This window comes from Epargyreus clarus, unplaced genomic scaffold (genome assembly GCF_041222505.1).
Source record: "Epargyreus clarus isolate Ecla_fem2 unplaced genomic scaffold, WU_Ecla_fem_2.2 ptg000006l, whole genome shotgun sequence".
In the NCBI taxonomy this organism is placed as follows: domain Eukaryota; kingdom Metazoa; phylum Arthropoda; class Insecta; order Lepidoptera; family Hesperiidae; genus Epargyreus; species Epargyreus clarus.
In genome coordinates, this window is record NW_027332214.1 from 11,100,419 (window position 1) to 11,124,502 (window position 24,084).

Genomic DNA, 24,084 nt, shown 5'->3' on the forward strand with positions numbered 1-24,084 from the left:
GCTTTTGGAGGTTTTATAATATTGGAAAAAAATAATTTTTGAAAAGCAGATATAAACTGCGAGCTAGACGGTTCAGATGCCAGACCGTTTTTGCTTCGGATTTGTCCGAAAAATTTCTCTATTACATCTTGATTGAGCCTCCTGGTAGGTAAGAAAGTATACCCTTCTAACTTAAGATTTTCAAATAACATTAAAATAGAAGTTATAGTTATTTGAAACCCATATATAAATTTTACAGATGCAGTGACATTTTTTCCGTTTTTCGGATTGATTAATTTAAGATGTTGAAAAAAAGTTAACATTTCATTAAAGAAAGTTATTTGTGATTCTTTTCCACAAAACGCTCGTCTGTATTCATAACAATCATTAAGATTTGATGAGTTTAATGAATCAAATAAATTGTTCATAATTCTAATGAGTTGAGCAGTGTCTCTCCCAGCTTCTTCAATTTGATTAAAATCTACGTAAGTGGATATACCGGCGGCAACAGAATTACTTAAAAGTTGAGTAGCATAGCGAACTTTCATTTTTTCAAATTTTGTTGGATAGATGTGGCTGTTTGACAATTTATGTGCTAGTTTAAAGGTCTTTTGTTTATCATTCTCATAAAATTTAACGATGTGCTCATATTTAGCTACACGATCCTGGAAATGAAAGTTGTAGGTAATCAAATTGTTTCGAACTAGTTTTATAAGATGGGATGCATCAAAAATATAATATATTTTTCTGTCGTTAATAAAGAAATAAGGCCGTTCGATGGTAACAAATCTATTTTTTGCAGCGTTAAGTAGATCAGACCTCATGTCGGAGACAAATAATCTAATGTTAAGTCCTATCTCAAATAGTTTTTTCAAAAGTTCGTCAATCCATTTAGCTATCTCATCATGGTTTCTACATTCTGAGAGTAATGCAAATCCCACGGGTTGCTGCCAGTTCATAAATATCCCACGAACCATCATAACTAAAGCATTTTTTGCAGGTTCTGGTGACTGTACTCCATCGACCTCATGGAAGCCAATAATTTTATCCTGCTTTAAGTTATAACATAAATTAGCCTTTAAACTCATGGCATCAATGACAACTGAGCAGTTCTTTTCCATTTCATCCATGGCATCAACTTTGATTTTCAAAATTGACATAAGTCTGTCATTCACTTTAGATGTTACTGGTATTCCATGTTTATTTAATGTTCTCGGGCTTGGAAGGCATATAACATTTTGCAGTAACCGATAAGCTTTCGGACTATTATAATATAAATTAAAGTAAAACATTTTGTAGTTTTGGTTATATTTATTTCCAGTGTAATTAAATTTTAAGTGAGTCTGTGCTTTTACCAACACAGCAAGCTCTTTCGTCAGAAATTTGTCACACGATTCATGCAATTTATCTCTTTGATATTTTCCCGCTTCTTTTTCATCTTCGTATACTTTATTTTTTTTTCTACATTGTAAAAGGTCGGATTTTAGTTTTCTTTTCCGTGACGTGTCCAATGAAAGAGATATGGAAGTACGACAAGGTTCACTGGCTGAAAGTACTACTATTTCTTCCGTCTGTGTATAAATTTCAACCAAGTTCGGAGTTTCGGTTGACGTTTCTACATCTTTTTTTTGTAAAAGTGGTAGATGAAGAGATGGTAACGAATTAGTTTTAAGATTTTTGCGATGGGTTCCCGTTACTATATCCATACCATTAAAATGTTCTTCACAAACGGCATAGTTTTGAGGCGGTTTGTTTATTAAATCTTCTCGAGATATCAAACGTAGCCATTGGGAACGTCTGAAAAAGATAACAAATATTAAAAAGATGTTGTTTTGTATAAACAAAAAGTTCAACCTTGTGTTCATTTCTTACAACTGAGAGGAAGGCGAACACAATTATTATTTCAAAATTACAGCTCTATCAGTTTCAACACCTTCAAGAATCATGAAAACGACACCCATGACCATAAAGTTGAAACCTTCATGCAGCGACCATCTTGGATTTACATTTTGACAGCACTATCGGTTTTAACGCCATCAAGAACCATGAAAACGACACCCATGACGAAAAAGTTGACAACTTCATGCAGCCGCCATCTTAGATTTACGTTTTGACAGCACTATTAGTTTCAACACCTTCAAGAACCATGAAAACGACACCCATGGCCAAAAAGTAGACAACTTAATGCAGCGACCATCTTAGATTTACGGTTTGACAGCACTATCGGTTTTAACGCCATCAAGAACCATGAAAACGACACCCATGACGAAAATGTTGACAATTTCATGAAGCCGCCATCTTAGATTTATGTTTTGACAGCACTAACGGTTTCAGCATGCAAAAGCCATGATAAACACATGTAGGCAACTATTTTTTGTCCAAGATAAATAAGAAACAACCTCGAAAATCATACCCATAAAAAATTATAATCTATTGCAGCCGTCATCTTAGTTTAGCATTTTGAATTATGTTCACAAATTTATTTCACGATCACACGAACTTTAATTCGAGTATGTATCTACAAATTATAATAATAATATTATAACAATAAATCATTCTTGCCTTTCAACAGCACCAGGAAGTTTAAAATATGATAACTCCGGTTTTGATGAAGACGAGTTCAAACAGCCGTATACCACGCAAGATGCTCGTGGCATTTTTAAAAGATCACGGAAACAAATAGCAACGTAACCACTCGTTTTGACGCGACACTCACTACTGTAACTGTAGCACTGCGACAACCGCTTAGGGTTCTGGGTTAGGGCGGGGGGGACACACTTCCACACAAAATGACTTTTTGTGCAGAAACTAGCGCCACGTAACGAATTGCTCCAGAAGCTTCAAATTAAAATGGCGACTGAGTGACAATTAACTGTCAAAATTAGAGATGGGTTGTACTAGGTAAATTTGGGACTAGGTATGCCTGTTCCTAGTATTTATAAATACGTGATCCAGAAACCTGTTCCACCTAGTCCCATAAAGTCTCATTAGTTACTACAATTTAATGTGGACTAGGTACTTATTCTTGGACTAGGAAGCTAGTTCGTTCATGCCTTGCATCAATACGTTAGGGCGGTAAGGGTTCCACGCGCACTCACTAGTAATAATGAATTGTAATCTTTCCTTCATACTTTATACAGGCTTAGGACTGTCAACGTTAGATTCATCGAAATAGTAGTTTAATTTATCATTAAAGGTTTCGTGAGCCGGCGCGGCGTCCACCTAAATTACATTTTATAGATTCGGAATAGATACACGACTGAACAATTCGGTATTTTCACATATTTGACATTTCATACTTAATTCGCATCGAGTATCTGTTTGATCCGACAGCGACTAGGTGTAGTTAAAAAGGACAAGTATATTTTTGCAAGCCCATGAGTTCATGTTTTATTAGTTTTTACTCTTATTCGCATTAAAATAAGGTTCAAATTTGAAAGATTTTTATCACCGATAGTTAAGATATAAATGAGTGCGGATTACGTTAGTTTTATTTAAAAGCTACAAAATGAGACGGAATGAGAGGGTGGATCGAATATTTATAAGTTGTAATAAGTACTACCTAGTCCGGTAACATACCTAGTCCCTGAACCTGTACCAGTATATACGCCTCACCTCTACTACCTAGTCCCTGAACCTGTACCTGTATATACGCCTCACCTCTACTACCTAGTCCCTGAACCTGTTCCAGTATATACGCCTCACCTGTACTACCTAGTCCTTGAACCTGTTCCACCTAGTCCCATAAAGTCGACATGATTATTTAAATATCATATTTTAAAAATGAAAATAATATCAAAATGTAACTTTAAAAAAACGTACACGCAATAAAATGTATTGTAAATATAGAAATATTATTTTACCGACATAAGATATTGATTTTTTTCTGTGATGGTAACACTAAGATATTAGAGCTGTACCAATAGATGGCGTTATAGTTATTCAAATTTAATTCGAGAAAATGGCGTCACAAGCCTGCTGACGTCAATTTATATTCGAAAAAAAGAAGATTAATGTATGAGCCCTATTTTCCACGACACTGTTTTTACTGCTGCTGTATTGTACTGCTTATATGAATTTCTTCAAGTGTTACGCAGCAAACGATTGCGATAACCCATCTTGAAAATATATTTTATCATTGCTTATTACGGATACAGAAAACAGGAAAGGAAAAAGTGTGGTCTAAAAAATACTCAAATCGTATATGTGGTGCATAAGGAAACGGCGCCATACCGTAATTATGCTCACCGTCAAAGGTGTTCTTATAACACTAAATGAAGTCTTTCCAAGGTGTATGAATCCAATCAACTGCAGTTTCTTACGGCAAGAAACCTATATGACAACAAACCTGAGGAATCAAGACGCAGGGTATTATTTTTTATATCTTCTCGTGGCCCGTTTTTTCAATTCTCATACAATATTTAGACATGAAAAATAAAAAGCCCAAAAAATGCTCAATTTTTAATATATTGTTCGCGTCTTTTACTGTAAAATTAAATGCAAAACAAATGTATGTCGCGTGTACAATGCGACATAAAGCATATAAAGATTCTTCATTCCGAGATTCTTCAGTTCTCCACTTCCTTCTTGGGCACATATGAGAATATGACCGTGGACCTTGCTGGGACCATCACTTCTTCACTGTTCACCATCTTGTTATTTGTGTACCTGTATAAGGAAAGAAGATCGTCATTAATTCACAGAAACGAGCCAAATGCAAGACATAAATCGATTTTTACTCGATTAGAAGGGTAATATGTTTCGAGCATATGTATTGCATTGTTTGGTATGCTCCGTAGAAAGAACAGCTTGACGGATTTCAAATGAGGTGTCGTTGAATTCGCCCAAATTGTGGGGGTGACAAATTGTGGTTTTTTAATAATATTAAAATAGCAAACGATGCAATTCACTTGATAGTGAGTGGCCATTGCTAGACTTTTATAATCAACATCTGATAAGATTAATGACTGACTGTTACTTGACTGACAAAACGGTGTGGTCTGAAGTAGTTCCAGCTCCACATATACCATTAGGTTAAGTTTAACATTATAAAAATTTTTTTTTTTTTTCAAAAAAGATGTGTGTTATGGAATTTCTTTCGCCGCTTCTTCTCCATAACGAAACACCTTGTGAAGTGGTGGTAATTGTATTGACATTCAAAAAATGCTCTGTAAAGAACCTACTTTGAATAAAAAAAATCGGTTGTCTGTAAAGTCGGTTTACCGACGATAGTTGAACATGACAACGTCATAAGAAAATACTGATGGAATGGTTGCATTTTTCAAAAGAAAATTTTAATTTTATTTGTTTGATAGATATTTTATATGGATAAAAAGGAGGCAAATACGCGGAGGCCGACTGTGCCTCTGTCGCTCGTTCCGCGCTCTCCCTTGCACTTCAAGCCTTAAATGGAACGCCTCAGAGCGAGTAACGCCACATGAGTCATGATTTTTTGGTGCGTGCAGCCGGCTCCATCGAATTATAAGACGTTGTTACGTCTCAAAATAAAAATTTGATTTGATTTGTGGCCACTGACCCCGTTTCGGCGGTGACGCGCGGCGTGGGGTGGAACGCGGTGAGGTCCGCGGGCAGCGCCAGTCCCTGCAGCCGCGCCCGCGCCGCCTCCCACTGCGGGTTGTACACCGCCAGGTAGCCCTTGTTGCCCGCTTTCCATCTGCAATCACACATACATATTAATGAATGCATTGTTAAGTGTAGATATCTCACCGCCTTGTAATTGAAGGAAGCCATTAAATGACCTAAAACTGCTGACAATTCTGTCAGCGATTCAATGGCTGTCATGGTGTAATTTACGCGGAACAATGCTGATATGCGCAGTTAAGACACGAAATCGAAGTAAAGGTGCGGAAAAATATAGTTTCATTCGTAAATGATCTAAAAACTACATTTTTTTTTTAATTTTTCAAACAGGAAAATAGTTTACAGTGACAATTATCAAAAGGTTATATTTTCTTGTTAGGAGCGAGTAATCTTTACTAATCGAAGTTGTTGCGAGCAGGTGTAGTCATACAATTTGCTATGGCGACGCGACTCATTTCTATATTCAGATCGGACTAGCAGTTTGGCGCGTACTTCCTATTTTATAGCTTCGATTGCAAACATTATAGAGATTATGGGGAGGATTCGGTCTTCGAAAGACCTCTCTTTGCCGGAACTTATTATTCAGATGATTTGATAATGATTTTATTATTCAGATTAGGATTTGAAAGTTTGTTGGAGAACTCCGGGATCTCCGACGGAACACAACCGGAGCCCTCCAAGCGCGATGCCCCGATCGGACCCTGAGGGAGCAGTTTTCGCTTCTCCCACACCATGTAGTGTTTACAATGCGACCACACATACCGTCGTCCTTCCCGGGGTCGCTTGCTGAACGGTTCGAGCTCCCACTCTTGCCGCCCGCAACCCCCCTTTTAGTCGCCTCCTACGGCAGGCAGGAGATACCGTGGCCCTATCTATTCTATTCCCGGAACTACAGGGACAGTAACTCGATCCATATCGTACCTGGCACAAGCGAGCATTTGGTCGGTGGAGTTGGCCGCGGGCACGGCCTGCACCGCGTACTCGCCGTGCTGCACGCTCGGGTCGTTGCGCAGGTCCACTAGCTGCGCGAACGTATCCAACTAGAAATAAACAAGATAAGCACAATAAGCCTAAGGATAGAATGCTTGCATACTTGTGAGTATATATTCTTTATACTCGTTGGATGTTTCTGCTAGTAACAAATTTTATCGGTTTACGTCACACGGGATCTGTATCTATCAGTGCGCCAACAACAAAAGTTTAAGCGGTTGAAAGCTCGCGAGTTTGTTTAGAAAAATTAGAAGAAGTTAGAGAAGTGCCATAGGCACGTGTAACGAGCTTCAAATGCGTGGTAGGTCGGCTACAGATACGCCGCTACCCCTGAGGACTCGGAAATGTATGTCTCCCTTACCACACCCTTCAAAACGGAACACAGCAGCGCCTAACACTGCTGTTATTAGGCAGAAATAGGTGTGATAGACTGTTAAAAACAAAATCGCCGCGAGAGAACCACGAAAAGTTCTATCACGTTTAACTTTAGGTGTACTTATATTATAAACAATGCCTCACCTCAGCGTTGCTCCTATTGCGGAATTGATCGATGTCGAGCACGGGCGCGGCCGGCAGCAACAGGGAGAATGACGCCAGCTCCAGATTAACATCATCGTCAGACGTCAGCTGTGAATACATGCATTATCATTATTATAAAAGGTTAAATAAGTTTAAATACGTTGCAGTTTCAGTCAATATTATATCGTTTTTGTTGGGATATAGGTAAATAAACCTAAGAGGTATTTGCTATTTATTTCACATTTAATTATTAGAAAATAATTTTATTCAACGAATGTAACGAACGTAATAGTTTATTCAACGAACGCAATATGCAGCTAGTCCTATATCCAATATTTCCTTTTACAGGCAAAAAATACTAAATTTTGTGCCATTTTGTCATGTAACAGTATAAAACCTTAATATTTAAAAAAAAATGAAAATTATAAAATATTACATCATCTACAGTTATTATGTTCCATTAATCTAATTCGGTTGGCAATATTGCGACTATTTATATAACAGATTTATAACATTCGTCGAATAGAGAATCTTAGTAGAGTACTATAGAGAGGTATAGTCCGCGATGTGTAAGATGAGCTTTGCATTAGTGTGAGTGAACACAAAAATAGTCAGATAAAAAACTTTCAAAAATAAATTTTATCATTTTTAGTTAGGTACATAAGTTGAAGAGGTATTCTTACCATTTTGTTACATTGTACAATTTGACTGTCATGGTGTAATTTACGCGGAACAATGCCGACATGCGCAGCTAATTGGTGCAAAAACACGAAATCGAAAAAAAAGTGCGGCGAAATAACGTTTCATTCGTAAATGCTCTAAAAACTACATTATTTTAATATTTTTCAAACACGAAAATAGATAAGGAACAATTTCAATTGTCAAAACTGGTTACATTTTCTTGTTAGGAGTGTGTAATCTATGCTTATGTATGTTAATAGCATATTAGGAGTGTATGCCTTGTCCCTGTAGTTTCGAGACCAGAATAGGGCTACGGTATCCCCTGCCAGTCGTAGGAGGCGACTAAAAGGGGGCTTCCGGGGTTACGGGCGGCAAGAGTGGGATCTCGAACCGCCCAGCCAGCGGCCCCGGGAAGGACGGCGATATATGCCTGTAAGATTATGCGTACCTGTATCGCGGGCCAGCGGGTGAGACGGCGCGCGAGGTCCGCGGCGGCGGCGGCGGCGTCGCGCACGGCGATAGCGGCGGCGGCGGGCGGCCGCAGCGACGGCGACTCGAACGCCGCGCGGCCCGGCTTCTCCGCCAACATGAACACCGTTTCACCTGGACAAACGAATACAATACAATACAATACAAAAATGCTTTATTGTACACCGACTAATAAATGACAAATATTAACATACATATAATGAAAAGTACAACAGGTGGTCTTATCACGTAAAAGCGATCTCTTCCAGACAACCATAGTTATTGAAAGAAAAATATTTCAGATACAAGAAATACAGAGGGTAACGAACACATATTCTAGTATTTTTTTCTATAGTCGAAATAGGAAAACGCAAAACATTGCGTCTCAGTAAAAATTGTCACGTAAACATGACAGTTATGGTCATCAATATTTGCCTACCCACCAACTTATTGGTTTGGTAGATTGGTTTACCTACAGTACGTTATTTGAAAATGGAGGTAGGAAAACTGACAAATTTGGTTGATAAAATCTTTAAATAATAGAAAATAGTCTTATTTACAAGAATATAATGCACAGAATTGTTGAAACGTGACACGTCTTCAAAATCAGACTGCGTACCTGGATAGTTTAAAAAGCACACCAAACGAACAACTCTAAATAGTCATAACTTATTAACTCCATAGAGACAACATCGTAATACGTAATATAGGTTAAATCTTTAAATAGTAATACATGACGACATAACAGGTCGCCGGTGTGGTTGTGACCCCCCGCACTCACCGGCGCCCGGCGCGCTGCTGGCGTTGTCGACGCGGTGCGCCCAGTGCGCGAACAGGTCGTGCAGCTCCGCGCGGTCGCTGGTGTGGTTGTGCCGCCAGTACGCGTACTGGGTGTGCACGGCGCCCTTCACGTCCGGATTCTCGAGCTCGTTCTCCATCTTCGGGTCCACGAGCAGCTCGCGGCCGTGACGTAGCCTGCCCATAAACGTAAACACGTTACGTAAAGATAGGATAATTGACAAATTGAAGTATGAGAAGTGTTAAATATAAATTTTACAGAAGAGTAGAAAAGTCAGTTAAATTGACAGTTACATAAATTTTAAATAAACCAAGTAATTAACCAGTTCGCAATAACTATTAGAAGCAAAGAATCACAGTCGATCAATAAATTAGAAAACGTTATTTAGTAACTACGTCTATGTAAAAAAAATCAAATTAGAACTCAAAATTGACAGCACATCTAAGATCCACTTCATTCGACCCAAACAGACGATAATAACACAACACACCTGACACCGTACGCGCCCGCCTTCATCCACTTGTCGAGCACGGCGTCGAAACGCTTCACCACATTGGGATTGGACATGTTCAGGTCGGGTCGGTCCGCTCCGAACTGGTGCAGGTAGAATTCACCACGCGTCGGGCTATACGTCCACGCTGGCTCGTCCCGAGTTGACACCTGAATGAAAAATGTTTGTATGTTTATCGATTTTATGTTAGTGTGCACCTAGTGAGCATAAAATTTAATTAGTTATAAGTTTCGGACCATGCATACAAGCGTGATTATGACTATCAACTCGCTGTCAATTTACAGCATCATGTAGACCAAATGCATCTCTTTTATACATTTACCCGAAAACAATAACTTTCTTTTTAAACTGTCCAAAACCGGATATAAGTCACTTGTCTTCAAACTTGACAATTTTAGAACTTTAAAAGAATTCTCATTCCATACGTACCCAGTTATTAGGTTTCTTAGGTTGTGGTTTGTCGCCGCTGGAGCCTGGATCACTGCCGGCCGAGGCCTCAAACCCTGTACCAGGCCTCCAGATGAAGTAGTCGTGGTACTCAGAGTTAGCGTCAGTTGAGTTCTCGCTCAGCTGGAACCACTTATGGGTCTTGTACACGTAGTTCGCCGTTAGGTCCACGATGACCCTTAAAAAATCAAACGATCAAAAATAAAACGAGATTGAGAATCTTTTTTATTCACAAGAATTCACTAGACGCACGTCGCCATTTTGATGCCCACGTCACGTCACAACGATAGTAATCAATTTCAAAATTATCAATAACAAGTTGTTTTTAGCCCTTTTCGATTTTAGTTATAGAATAATTTGAAAATCTTCTCATTTCAACTGTAATTTGTCCCGGCGACAAATCAAATAGCAATAACGGCATAGCAATCTACAAGAATAAAAAAAACCGCTAAACTTTTACTATTCTTATTTATAACGCCAAAGGCACATTTGTTGATTAAGGGACCACCAAAGATTTGTTTCTTTTTTTTTACTAAGACGCTCCATCTTGAATTTTCTCTAGTTGCAACTAAAACACTTATTACCAATTTCAAGAAGCAGGAGATTATTATGTTCAGCTGTATGTATCGTCTAATCCAGATTTTATTCAGACACTATTCCCAATCACTCTTTAAAATTGATATATTTTTAAGAGCCACTCACTTCAAACCATACTCCTTGGCTTTGTCCACAAACTTCTTGAACCTGTCGATCCAGGTGGGGTCGTCGAGCACCGCGTACGCCTCCCTGGTGGTGAACGCGATGATGCCGGCCACCTTCGCCCTCTGCAACTGCGGTAGGTCCACTTCAATTTCGGTGTAGTCCTCCAACGACCCCCCGTCCACCAGGGGTCCCTTTTCGTACCTATTAAAATAGGCGGTGATATTTCTTTTTCTTTTTTGTTTGTATAAAGAACCAAGTGAGTAATAAGGTACTTCATGATTATTAATTACAATCTAGCCTAATTTAAGACTATCGAGTAATTCTACGCTAACTTAAACTGCAATATAATCATATAATGTAGGTGGTGTCCTCTGATACTGCACTTCTTTGTTTTATCACATAAGGGGGTAGACACATTGTTCTTGTGCTCTATAATGTTCACTTATTACTATTTCACTAACAGTACACTGTCATGTCACTAGCTCAGGTGATAATTTAATAACAATATATATCTATAATGTTCATCCTTTCAACAAAAAAAAACGACTGGAGTTAATATTTGTAAATGCTTAACTTGTATGTTTAAAGATCTATTCATGATTAAGATATTGGAAGAGATAAGGGGAGATAGATAATACGACTCGACTCCTCGGGTAGTTCATCCGCTTTCTTGCTTGATTTATATGACGTATAAAAAAATAAAGAGCGAGGTAAAGATAGAAACAGAAAAATATAGATGTAGGATAGAGAAAATAGCAAGATTAGTCCCTGTATTGGAGAGAAAGGGAGATGCGAGAGTGCAGAAGAGTCAATGAGAACGAAAAGGGAAATAGAAAATGGAAAGGGGAATAAATGAAAGGGCGTGTTGAAGTCACAGATAATTAAAAAGTATAGCGTTTTATAAACATTAATTATTATCAATTAATTGACATAGTTTCTTCCCACTGCTTGGTATCGGGTTTCCACCCACCATGAGGGTGTAAACCATAGTCGGGGGGACTATGGTTTACACCCTCACACACACACGAACGTGGTTTGAAGGTGGTAGAACCCTTTGTGGTTCGACTCCGGCGGCACCACCGCCACACCTATTTCTACCTAATAACAGTAGTGTTAGGCGCTGCTGTGTTCCGGTTTGAAGGGTGTGGTAAGGGAGATAGACTTTTCCGAGGCGTTCCACCTTAGTCCTCAGGGGTAGCGGCGCATCTGTGGCCGACCTCAGGTAGGAATATCTAATCCTATCTGGGGTTGATTACAGATGTCCATGGGCGGCAGTTGCCACTTACCATCAGGTGGACTGCATGCTCGTCTGCTACTCTCATATTATAAAAAAAAAAAAAAAAAAAACACACACAGGTCAGCAGGTCCACAGGTCAGATTGGGGAACTTTTTTTTGCACTTATCTTATTACAAATTACACTCAGCAGTGTTAAGCGTTGCTGTGTTCTGATTTGAAGAGTGTGGAGACATACTTTTCCGAGGCGTTCCAGCTTAGTTCTCCGGAGTAGCGGCGCATGTGGGCGATCTCAGATAGGAATACCTAATCCTATCTGGGGTTGATAACGTTGATTGATAATTTTAGTTGTATTGTTCTCTTTGTTATTAATTATTATTTTTTGTTTCTTTAGAATTATGATAAATTCCACTAACATAGGTTATTAAGTACAATGTAAATACTAACAAAATATGGACTATGTCTGAGTTAAATGGAAAAAAAATAAATAAAATTAGAGATTTTCATGAGCGGCAGTAGCCATTTACCATCAGGTGAACTGCATGCTCGACCACTACTCCTATATTATATATAAAAAAAAGAAGAACACTAACCAAGTGCGCGGCGGCGGTGTGACGCACTTCGGCGCTTGCACGATGATCACGATCGCGCCGGCCAGCATGCACAGCCACAGCGCCCAGAACAGTATGAACATGAACCAGCGCAGGCGCACCCAGAACGGATCGTCCGCGTACTTCATCAACTCTTCCTTGGTCAGCCCGGTGAATTGCTGTGGAGATATTTACATGTCATTTTTTATCATTATTCCACATTTAATAGACGTCCCCATAGATTAGTACAGATATCTCACCGCCATGCAATTGAAGGAAGCCACAAATTGCTAACACATACGTAAAATGGCAGACTGTTTTCCCATTACGTCTCCGACTGTCATGGTGTAATTTACGCGGAACAATGCCCACATGTGCATTTAAGTGGAGCAAAACAGCTCAAAATCTAAGAAAAAGTGCGGAGTCATTCGTAAATGCTCTAAAAACTATTTTTTTTTAATATTTTTCAAACACGAAAATAGATGACAGGGACAATTTCAATTGTCAAAACTGGTTACATTTTCCGGTTAGGAGTAAGCAATCTTTACTAATCTATGGACGTCCCACGGTAATCTTCAGAGATAGCAATGCGCCTGTGACGAACAAGCAGAGTTAAAATTCTATTTGTTGCAACAGTGGCTAATTCATGCGTGTTTGTTACTCATAGAAACTATTGATATTTGATAAGTTATCACGTGTGATCAGTTTAACCACTAAATTTAGAATACTTAAACAGTCTTAAAATCCGAGTGGCAGATTATTCTTTCAGCATTAAGTCCACCTTTGTCCTTGTATGTAAAGCCATGTTTTTGTATACAAAGAATTACACACATTATTTACACCGCCGACCACATGCTTACATGATATCCACTTCATCCTCGAGAACAGCCTTCACCCTAAGTACCATCCGCTGATACTTTCCTCTTTTACTTCCTAACGTAACTTTACCGGAACTTTATAAAATGTACACTTGAAGGTGGTAGAACCCTTTGTGGTTCGACTCCGGCGGCACCACCGCCACACCTATTTCTACCTAATAACAGCAGTGTTAGGCGCTGCTGTGTTCCGGTTTGAAGCGTGTGGTAAGGAAGACAGACTTTTCCGAGGCGTTCCAGCTTAGTCCTCAGGGGTAGCGGCGCATCTGTGGCCGACCTCAGGTAGGAATATCTAATCCTATCTGGGGTTAATTACAGATGTCCATGGGCGGCAGTAGCCACTTACCATCAGGTGGACTGCATGCTCGTCTGCTTCTCTTATATTATAAAAAAAAAACTCACCCGTTTATTAGCGTCGAGTTCGATCTTAGCGTCGCCGTTGCGGTGGTCACCCACCACGTACTTCGCGTCGGCCATGTCGACGCGCGTGATGATCTTCGCCTCGTCCTCCTTCGACAGCAGCTTCTCCTCCGCACCGTCCGCTGACACCTTCTCCTTGGACTTGCTGAGGCTCGACTTGGACGTCCGGAACTCCGGGACTGTGTAGTCATTTAAGGATTTGAGAATAAGTTCAAAAGCAAGCGATTAATACACAAATAAATTATCAAAAATCAATTGAAGTATAAATACTCAATTATAGTTAAAATAATTCTTAAAAAAGTTGATCTTAAACGATCAGCTTGGACCAGCCTATATTAAATAAGGTAATTAGTTTTCTAATTATAAAATAATAATAATAATTACCTTTCACATTAAATATGAATTATTTATGACGATCAATAAAATATTGAATTTAAAATATCATCTTTTAAATAACATTTAAAATACGTTTAATTAATACACAGGGCTATACTACAGATGACAAATTACATTATATTTTTGATTAATAAAAGTAAAAGATTATCGAGTTTTCTTACTAGAAAACTGAAATTAAAAATACAATTTGATAATGTGAAACTACTGTTTCACATTATCAAATTTTATTCTTAGAACCCAGTAGTAAAGTTTAGTGCCCAATAAATACTTTTTCCCCATATTAGTGAGTCCCCAATTCGTATTGAACCGCGGTGTAAGGTCCACAGTTCCACTAATAACAGTTTAAAAACCCCACAAATAAAATTCCTACCTTAATATTTATAAACCTTAAATCTGGCGATTACCAATTAACAAACAACTAATATATGCAATATGTGAAAACACTCCAACACTAACTAAAGCTTCATAATTTCCGAAATGACGGTTCCCACTTTTGACTCAAGCCACGACCGCCCTCCAACTGGTGGGACAGTGAACTTGAGTTACGAGTTAAGTTCCTGTTATATAGCAGTTAAATATGTGTACGATTAACAAAAACATGACCCTAACTGGTTACTGATGTAGCGACGTTCCAGGAAATGGGAGTTCGGTATTATTAAATATGGTTTTTGCTTTGGGAAATCGGCAAATAACCGATCTATTTATTATCTACTAGCTGACCCGGCAAACCTTGTAATCTATTTATCAAATATATTTCATATAAAATATAGCCTATGTTACTTGTAGATAATGTAGCTTTCGAATGGTGAAAGAATTTTTAAAATCGGCCCAGTAGGTTTTGAGCCTATTCATTACAACCAAACAAACAAACCAAGTTTTCCTCTTTATAATATTAGCGTAGACAAAAGGTCGAAATTTGACAATTTCTAGTATGGAGAACGTCTGATTAAGATCTCATATAATGTGCCTAAAGATTAGCGAATATTATTATTTATGTTGGGTTAACCGCTTTGTATAAAATTACGTATTCGAAATTTGTTAAATTGTATTTTTAATATTCCTAGTACATTTGAATGTTTTCTCACGTATCTCGAGAGAAATAAACTGCATCATTTCTTTAATCTTAGGTACATCGACCAATGTGTTTATTCAATAAGTTAATCAAACTGAGTGAAATTAGTGAAATAATTATATTTATAGTTCAAGATGATGCTTACAATATTAGAACTGACGCAATATTTCATTTCAATTCATCACATTTCATAAAAACAGTTCGACGATAAATGAAGTATCCCAGCGGTACATCACATTCCAAAGACGCCCCACGGGTAGATACAAGATGATCAATTTTATTTAATGTTGATATGTATCATTTTATTTTATTTACTTGTACACATTGCACACACAGACAATGGCAGGGCAACTTTAAGATCTGAATTTAGTGTAAAGATAGTGCTTATCGCCAAGAAAAAAGGTTCAAGCAGACCTATGTAAAGTAGTCAATATTACATTTTTTATGTTTCATGTCATTTTTATGTTGCCTTAAAAGTAAATTGTTTCGCCAATTACACATATTAACGCGTTAACGTCATGCCTGATGAATGTCTCAAGAGGCGAAATTCTAGTTAAAACAAAAGCGTGCTAAAAATACGCCATAATTTCCGTTTTTAACATTTGAAAGAGGATTTATTAGTGAATCTAAAACGTACTAAGATGTACAAAAATGAAAAATGAAATATTTATACTGAAGTAAAACAAAAATCATTATAATATAATTGCCATCAGTCTGTAAAGTTGATCCACCCTGTATCATCCTGCAGATACTTAATACAAACGGATAATAACATGATGCAATACATCATTCGTCTTACAGGAACACGAAAAGCTTGCTTTATTTTGCTTTCTTTTGCAATTTAAGATCCCAGTTTCGATGCGCACTCCGCCGTTCCGAGAAAGGTGTTATTTTTAATTAGTTTTTTGTTCGCGGCCTACACTCCGTGATTAAAACCCGCTTATCTTCTGATTGAGCAAATAGACTATTATTGCAAGACACTTTCTTGTAATACATCTGTTATATCGATCTTACGTAAATCTACGCCTACGACATTCACTAAATTGTGTCTATATTGACTGTTAAAACAATAAAAAATATGTCGTGATATTATGATATTTCGATATAGTATTTCTTGCTATTAAAAAAATAATATAATAGTTACAATAACCTCTAATCCCAAAACAAATTCAATTAAAATTACATTATATGGCTAGTATATTTTTTGGAATTAGATAATATTTATTAATCATAATAATACAGACGTTATTAATTCATAAATACCAACTTTAAAATTGTATAACGACTAAGAGAGTTGTTAATTGAGGTAATTAACCTATTTCATTCTCATTTATTATTTGTCGTTATTTTTTTGGTTATCGGTACATTTATCGAGGTCGTATCTGCCAGAAATATATCTACATAGAGGTTAGAAATGTCCTAATTCTAGGCAATTAATGATAGTCATTATTATTACTTATACAAAGGGCTAAAAATTTAAGATTTGAGTTTGAGAAGTCGTTATCATCAAAAATAAAAACTTTACCGACAATTAATTAAAGATAAGGGAACAATTTACTTTAATTGGATGAATGAACTAAATTGAATAATGGATCCAAATTTCCTTCACCTAATACAATTAATTTATTAAAAGCGTGTAGTTTTGCGATAGTATAAAACATTGTACTTAACAAAAGATTACCTTTAATATTTGCACAATAGTTATTTTGCGTTTCTTAAGAATTAATACCGAATTTCCATACACCCAATGCCATAGCCACACCTAAATTCGTTGTTTTAACGTTACCTTCAAAAAACAAATAATTAAATATACAACACGGTAGGTACACACTGTCGAAAATAGAACACAAAATTAGCACATCAATAATCATTGACACACGACAACGTATGAAAATTAAAAATATAGGAACTGTTTACCCAAGTAGGTCTACACACTAATAGCAACAGTCATCACGTAAATTGAAATGTAGTGAACTACATATTACGCTATTTTCTGATAAACGCTCTTAGTAATTGACTTTTCATTTTTTTAACACGTGGTCGACAAAGAAAATTAGATCTGATAACAACAAGAGATAACAACCAAGAATATTGTTTTTATTTTGCGAAATGCTTCCGAAAAAAAGCATTTCGCAAAATAAAAACAATATTCTTGGTTGTTATTTTGTGAGAAAAAGACTAATTCTGTTTCTGTTTTTTTTTTTATAATCTTACTTTGTGAACCTACTACTTGTTTAAGGGACAAACTACTATGAAAAATAGATATGATTTTTATAAGTTTTGTCTCTTTTATATAAATTTACTTTGTGGACCTACTTTTAAAGGACAAACTACTATGAAAATAGATTTCTACAAGTTTGTAGTAATTTAAAGAAAGGGTTATTATAATACGAACTTTTGTATGATAATTAATCTAGATCTTTTAAGATCGCTGATCTCCAGAGTAACGGGCAGATTTTTATAGTAATACAAAGACAACCAAGTAAAAGGAAATTTAATAACTTAGTAAATGATTAAGTACAAATCTAAATAGTGATTTGATTAATAATTCAATTAAACTTGTTAAAGCCACACGCATACATATCCACAGACAATAGTTTAAAAAAATAATAACCAGTTTTATAAATAAAAAAATACTTCACATTCCCTTGCACGACAATAACAACTCATTTGACGCAACTTAAGGAATCTTGGGAGACCGGATTAATTGATTGAATATTATTAATACTGATTTTTAATTGCTTACAATTATAAAAGAAACCAATTTAAAATGCGAAATAGAGCACACTGCAACGCACAACATACATACAACACTCAACATTACGTACATAAAACACAACACGGAACCCTAAAAAATATACTAAGATCCCTCGAAAAATAAAACAAAAATGACTAACTATACCCAGTCACACACACAAATAATATGAAAAATCACAAATTTGAAAATAGTCCAATTTATTTATATAAAGGGCCAAATAAAATTATTAAACTTACTTTGCCCCTCGTATGATGGTAATCGGTCACAGAAACGCACAGTATGACTGCCGGCGATTGAATGGCAGCGTACCATCACTGGCGTCACATAAGACTGGATGGATTTCCAATACTTTCCATTAGGAACGATCATAACTTAGGGTTGTGACACGAAAGTATTTTCGAAATACTTTGTATGAACAGAAATGAAAATTACTTTCAAAGGTTGGTTCGATGTACATAATAAAGTATACTGTTCAAAAACGTTAAATGTTTTTTTTTCATAATATACCACATTATATTTCATAGAGTAACTAATGCCGCCCATGTTGAGGTCGCCTACAAATGCGCCGCTACCCCTGAGGCCAATGCTGGAATGCCTCGAATATATATGTCTTATCTTACCCTAAACCTCCCCTTTCAAACCAAAACATAGCAGCGTTTCACACTATTGTTATTAGCCAGAAAGAGGGTTTTACACGTTCAAATGGTAGTTTCTTAAAAAGTTTACAAAGATCAAATTGATACTATCACGTCTTACATAGGCGCAGCTGTCCATTAAAAGTAGTATAACAAAGTAAAATTATAAGAAACAGAATAAGATTTTATGTAATAAAATAACAACTGAAATTTATAACTCCATATTATGCCTGTCATCTACTGGTCTCCCTAGGTCCCTACAACTGGTAAAGGTCCTGTATTCTCAATCATGCTGCTCTATGTAGATTGGTAGAGGTACATCATTAATTAGTCTTCAATCTTAATTACTATCATGATGTTTATTTATTTGTTAGTAATGTAGTGTTAACATAAATACAATGTTTTAAACAATTCAATAGATTTTTAAAAATAAATAAGTCATCATATCCTATAATGTCTACATGCTCTCCTATATTTTTTTGTTTTGTGTGTACTGTGTACAGTGTAAATGTTCAAACAAATAAATAATATATATTTTATATTTATAGATTATTTTATATTTATAGATTAATTTATTTCTTTTAATTTTCTGTAAGTTTAATTATAATTGTAAATATTTTTCAGTTAATAAAAAAGAAATATCCTAATTAAAATTGATAAAATTGGATAAATCGTTTCACTAATGTATGTTATTAAAAGGGTTAATATTACAAAAGTTGTAGTATTATGTATGTAGCCGCCATTCACAACCCCTGCTAAGAAGCCCGTCAATCTAATACATTAGAGAAAAACACACATAAATACAATATAGATAAGAGCCAGCTAGGGAATGAAAGAGCAGCTCTTTATTGACGCTTTTGGCGAGATTACATGGAGAAAATCAACCACGTCTTACTTGTAACTGCTGATAGTTTTGGTAACCTAGGACATATCTAGATAGATAATACTATACAGTAATAGCCCCTTTGTGCGTATTTATATTTTGCATATGTGTACCTTTGAATAAATGGTGTTTAACTAAAGTAATCGACGTGTAACAGTGCTCCTATTAATTAGTGGTCATGGTCACTGCTCATGGACATTTTTACTCAATCCTAGATAGAATTAAATTTTTAGCAGAGTTAGGCCACAAAAGCGTTCAGACTCCCACGGCCTAAGTTCACATCTCGATAAGCGTCTTTATTCTATCGCACCACTCAACCCCAGATTACAGCAGTATTTAATACTCTACTTATTAAGCTAAGCTAAGACTACTATAATACACAACATTACTCCAAGGGTGTACACTGTATACGTAACATAATTATGCATACTTACTTCGCGCACTTGAGTAAACGCCACCCAAAATTAAAAAATAATACATAGCAAGTGATTTATTTGTAAGTATTACGTATGACAAACTTTATTTAGCTGACAAAACTTCACGTTTATCATACGTGATTCTACTATGGCGGCAACATAGACCCATCTATTTCTACCTCATAGCAGAGGTATTAAGTTACTGTCTGGTTTAGACGATGTAGGTACTTATGAGGCGTATTCATTAACGGGTACACTATCCAGGTGTTTTTTAATCTTGTTCATGAAATGACCCACTTGTACTTGAAAACATTTCGTGACCCCATACCCGAAGAGTAGAGGTTTTGTTACTAACTTTTGTTTTGTTACCCATAACAAATCCAAATATATTTTTTATTCGTTGTAATAATTTGATTAGATTCAATTAAAAATAAAGAATCTTTATATTGCTTATTTTACTGAGGCTTCCTGATAACTAGCAACCCCCCTCTCAGGGGCATCGCAAGTTGCGATTCTCGACTTTCTCTTGAGGAACACTGATCTAGTGAAACCATGTGAAGGAAGCCCCCATTTAGATCTCATAGTAAAGTGAGCAGCAAGTTCCATGTCCATACTAAATACTTCATGCATAATTCTTTGATCATTTAGTAGTTCATTCATTCATTTAGTTCTAATAAACGTAAAATATAATACTTTGTTATATGATATCGTGTATCGTATTCCCCACAAATAGAGCGAAACAATAAACATTAATCAGTAAAATTAATTGCAAAATTATAATACAAGGAGATACCAGTATAATACGAAATGTGTGCGTAGGTGTACAAATATGAATTCTGTACCATCAGCATTGGATCATTTATCACTGTATTGTCTCATGTATTGTGTGTACGTGTGTGTGTGTGTGTGCTGACTCATGTTTAATTTTCTCATTTTAGTAGTTCGACTAATAGAAATTATGGTTACAGCGAACGTAAGAAAAAAATTTTTTTTTCGATGTTTTTACAAAATAAAACACTTGTAATGAAGAAGTATCAAAATTATATTTTGTTAGTTATTACTTTTTTGTGCTAGTTCAATTTATGAACGAATACTTTACTATACTTACTTCTGCCTTATAACAGAACTTGGTGTCAAACGCTGCTGTTTTCTTATTTGAAGGATTTGGTAACAGAGATAGACATATGAGGTGTTCCCACTTAATCCTCAGGAGTAGCAAGGTATTTATGGCGGGCTTTAGGAAACCTTATTCTACCTAGGGTGATCAGACGTCCGTAGGTGGCAGTGGCCAATTACTACATAGACGTAAGGTGTATGTAATTCGTACTCGAACACCGTTGACTTTTGTCGCTTTTATTAAGTAGTTTCGAATTTTTCATTTGGCACATTGAATATAATATTATTATAATGGTGTTTTGATATCAAATGCGTTATAAGGTGCGCTGTTTCATAACCACAATAAAATGTAATAAATATAGTTCAAAAAACTAAAAACCACGCTTTTATGATAAAATCAACTAAAAAGTAGAAAAGGATTCTATTTCATTCTTTCATACACGCAGGCTAAGATAAGGATGTATGTTGATCTCTTTCTACTGAAAAACGGAGTTACTCACTGACAAACTTACAAGTGAAGCTAATATAAAGCGTGTAAAAATAGCGCCGTAGACGTGGCTTAAAATAAGTGTATTGTTTTCCGAATAGTATTAACCACCACATTTTAGTGTTTCATATAGTTCATAGAGGAAAACTAGGTACTATGTGCGGAGTAAATTGCCACGCGGGGTTTTCCTTGTAATAATTTTAATAAAGACGCCTATCAGCTTAGAAATAAGTAGTTGTTACGAAATCAAAGACAAACTGATATTTTGTACCTACAATATACGAGATAGATTGAAAAGCTTCTAATTTTATTATTACACAACTTTTATGTACTCATTTGTTGAATTTCTTAAAAATACTATTTTTTATAATGCAACAATAGACACTTAATTTATAAAAACTATAATGTTATAAAACTATATAGTTTTTCTTTACATAACACAGATTTTTTTACAATTTGAGATCACACAAGTTCATATTTATACCTTACACCTATAGGATATAAAAATAACTTTAAACATGTATTATTTGTATTTAATAAAGTTATAAATACTTAAAACTAGTACCAAATTGACAATAAAATTTTAATATCTATCACACAAATTAAAATTAACTTTCAATGACTATGATTTAACTTATCGAGAAACTGTTGGAACAGTCTATTTCGTTCTCTTTGGATGCTGTTTGATTCTTCTACTATACTAATTAGTCTATCTAACTTTCCTTCTACCACCCGTTGTCTATCCCGCATTTCTATTGTTGCTTTTCTAAACTCTGCATTACGTTTCCGTGATAACCGTCTCTTTACTTCCTCGCTCTGCGTTTGTGATGTTTCACCATTCTCCGGAACCTCTTCAAATTTAGTTGAGGCACTTAATAGTAATGCTTTTGCTATGCTATCATTTGTGCTGTCTTGTATCTTTTGTTGTATTTCTGGCTGGTATCCCCCATCAACATTATATATCTCCTCAAAAACATCAAAGTATGGCCACTTGAATGTTGCAGGTCCATCCTTATTCTTCTTTTTTAATAATCGGACATAAGTCATTTTCAGATTTCTGAACTTTTTGTCACAGCTCTCTGCTCCCTTCCCTACCGCAGTGGCTATGTCCAGCCACACATTCTTCTTCTTTATCTTAGGATTCCTAAACTTGTCGATGTTTTGTAAATACAAATTCAACATCAAGCCTGTGCTCTCCCGATCCCAATGATCATCGGAATCATCTATTGCCTCCATAACTTCCGTCTGATTCAACTGGATATATTCACTGTCTGCCTCAAAATACTCAATATCATGAGCTGAAAATAAAACCTCCAGTCATGATTCTCTTAGTCTTCAGCCACATGTCCCCTACATCCACCGCTGTGAGTACACAGATCACAATTGACCAATCTATATAATAGGGATATCGCAGAGACCGCGCGATACAATATAAATTGGTTTAACAATTTCCGGAACAAATCAAATGCATGATAGGAAGATAAGTGTTCTCAGGTCCCAATATAAGAGAAACATCACTCATTGTCATAATTAACCGATTGCTTTTGCGTTATTGTTTAGATGCCTTGCCCTTGAATATACAGGTCACAAACTTATAAAATTATTTATTCATTAACAATTTTAAAAAATGTTCTGATGTAAACGAAGCGAACATTACATCAGTCAGCGAAACTATCACAAAATGGCGCTGACTACTCCGCTGCGATCGTCCAATGAAAGCGCTTTATAACCCGACCGAATTGGAAGAACCGTTTGTCCCTTACAAAGTTATTCAAAATCATAGTACGTTGAAAAAATAGGATTATTAGCAAGTTTTGAATGAAACATAGTAGGATTGTATGAATCTCCAAAAAGATTTACATACAACTTTTTACGTTACGTGCGAGTATCGAACCGTAATAACAATCTTATGAATGTAAATGTACAGAAGTGTATGACCTCAAATTATTATCAGTATCATGTGATTTTTATGTGCCTACTTTTTGTGTAAATTGACTTTTGTTTTAAATGATAAATGTCAAATGATAAGAGTCGCTAAAATCAACAATGAGGCGCTAAGTTATGACGTAGCGTGACGGAATGTGAGCTTTTATCAATAAAGGTTACTTTAGAATGGGACAAAGAAAGTTAAATAATCTGGCTATAAAGCTTGGATACTGACTTTAAATGTACGAAACATTGTTGCAATGTATTTTTAACAGGACAATTAATTAAAGATTTACCTGTATCGGAGTCTGGTATGGGCTTGTAGGAAGCGACATGATCGTCGTCTTTCACTTGCCCACCATCTATGGAGAGATGATTTTTCCGCGGCTCTGCCATGATTGATTACTGTCTAAACCTATTTCGAATCCACGTGCCTAAACTCTCACCTAACCCAACATGTAATTATCTTAGATGGCACAAATATATTTTCCTTATTCACTTCGAGTAACCACCATCTGTCCGTGAATGTCTGAAATTCTTAGAAAGAATTGAATGAACAGATTGAATACTGAATGAAAC

The 24,084-nt window shown here is 36.1% G+C and overlaps 2 protein-coding genes across 5 annotated transcripts; both read right to left on the reverse strand.

Annotated features, from left to right (window-relative positions):
* Positions 1-4,427: 4,427 nt before the first annotated feature.
* On the reverse strand, positions 4,428-24,057 carry CD98hc (CD98 heavy chain). 4 transcript variants are annotated; one of them, XM_073074070.1, is made up of 13 exons: positions 14,617-14,929; positions 14,201-14,308; positions 13,799-13,995; positions 12,525-12,700; positions 10,698-10,898; positions 9,978-10,173; positions 9,528-9,697; positions 9,020-9,213; positions 8,219-8,373; positions 7,090-7,197; positions 6,502-6,620; positions 5,516-5,653; positions 4,428-4,647 (listed from the first exon to the last, which is right to left on the reverse strand). In XM_073074070.1, exons 3-13 carry the CDS (start codon positions 13,871-13,873, stop codon positions 4,548-4,550), a joined length of 1,632 nt encoding a protein of 543 aa, XP_072930171.1. In that variant the 5' UTR covers positions 13,874-13,995; positions 14,201-14,308; positions 14,617-14,929; the 3' UTR covers positions 4,428-4,547. The 4 variants fall into 4 exon arrangements, with proteins under 4 accessions (XP_072930171.1, XP_072930169.1, XP_072930168.1 ...); XM_073074068.1 differs by lacking the exons at positions 14,201-14,308; positions 14,617-14,929 and adding an exon at positions 23,802-24,057; XM_073074067.1 differs by lacking the exons at positions 14,201-14,308; positions 14,617-14,929 and adding an exon at positions 18,279-18,441.
* Positions 22,091-22,896, reverse strand: LOC140742538 (uncharacterized; the record flags this gene model as incomplete). Its single annotated transcript, XM_073073439.1, has 1 exon — positions 22,091-22,896. A coding segment is annotated over one exon (702 nt), but the record flags the coding sequence as incomplete, so codon positions are not given.
* Positions 24,058-24,084: the final 27 nt, after the last annotated feature.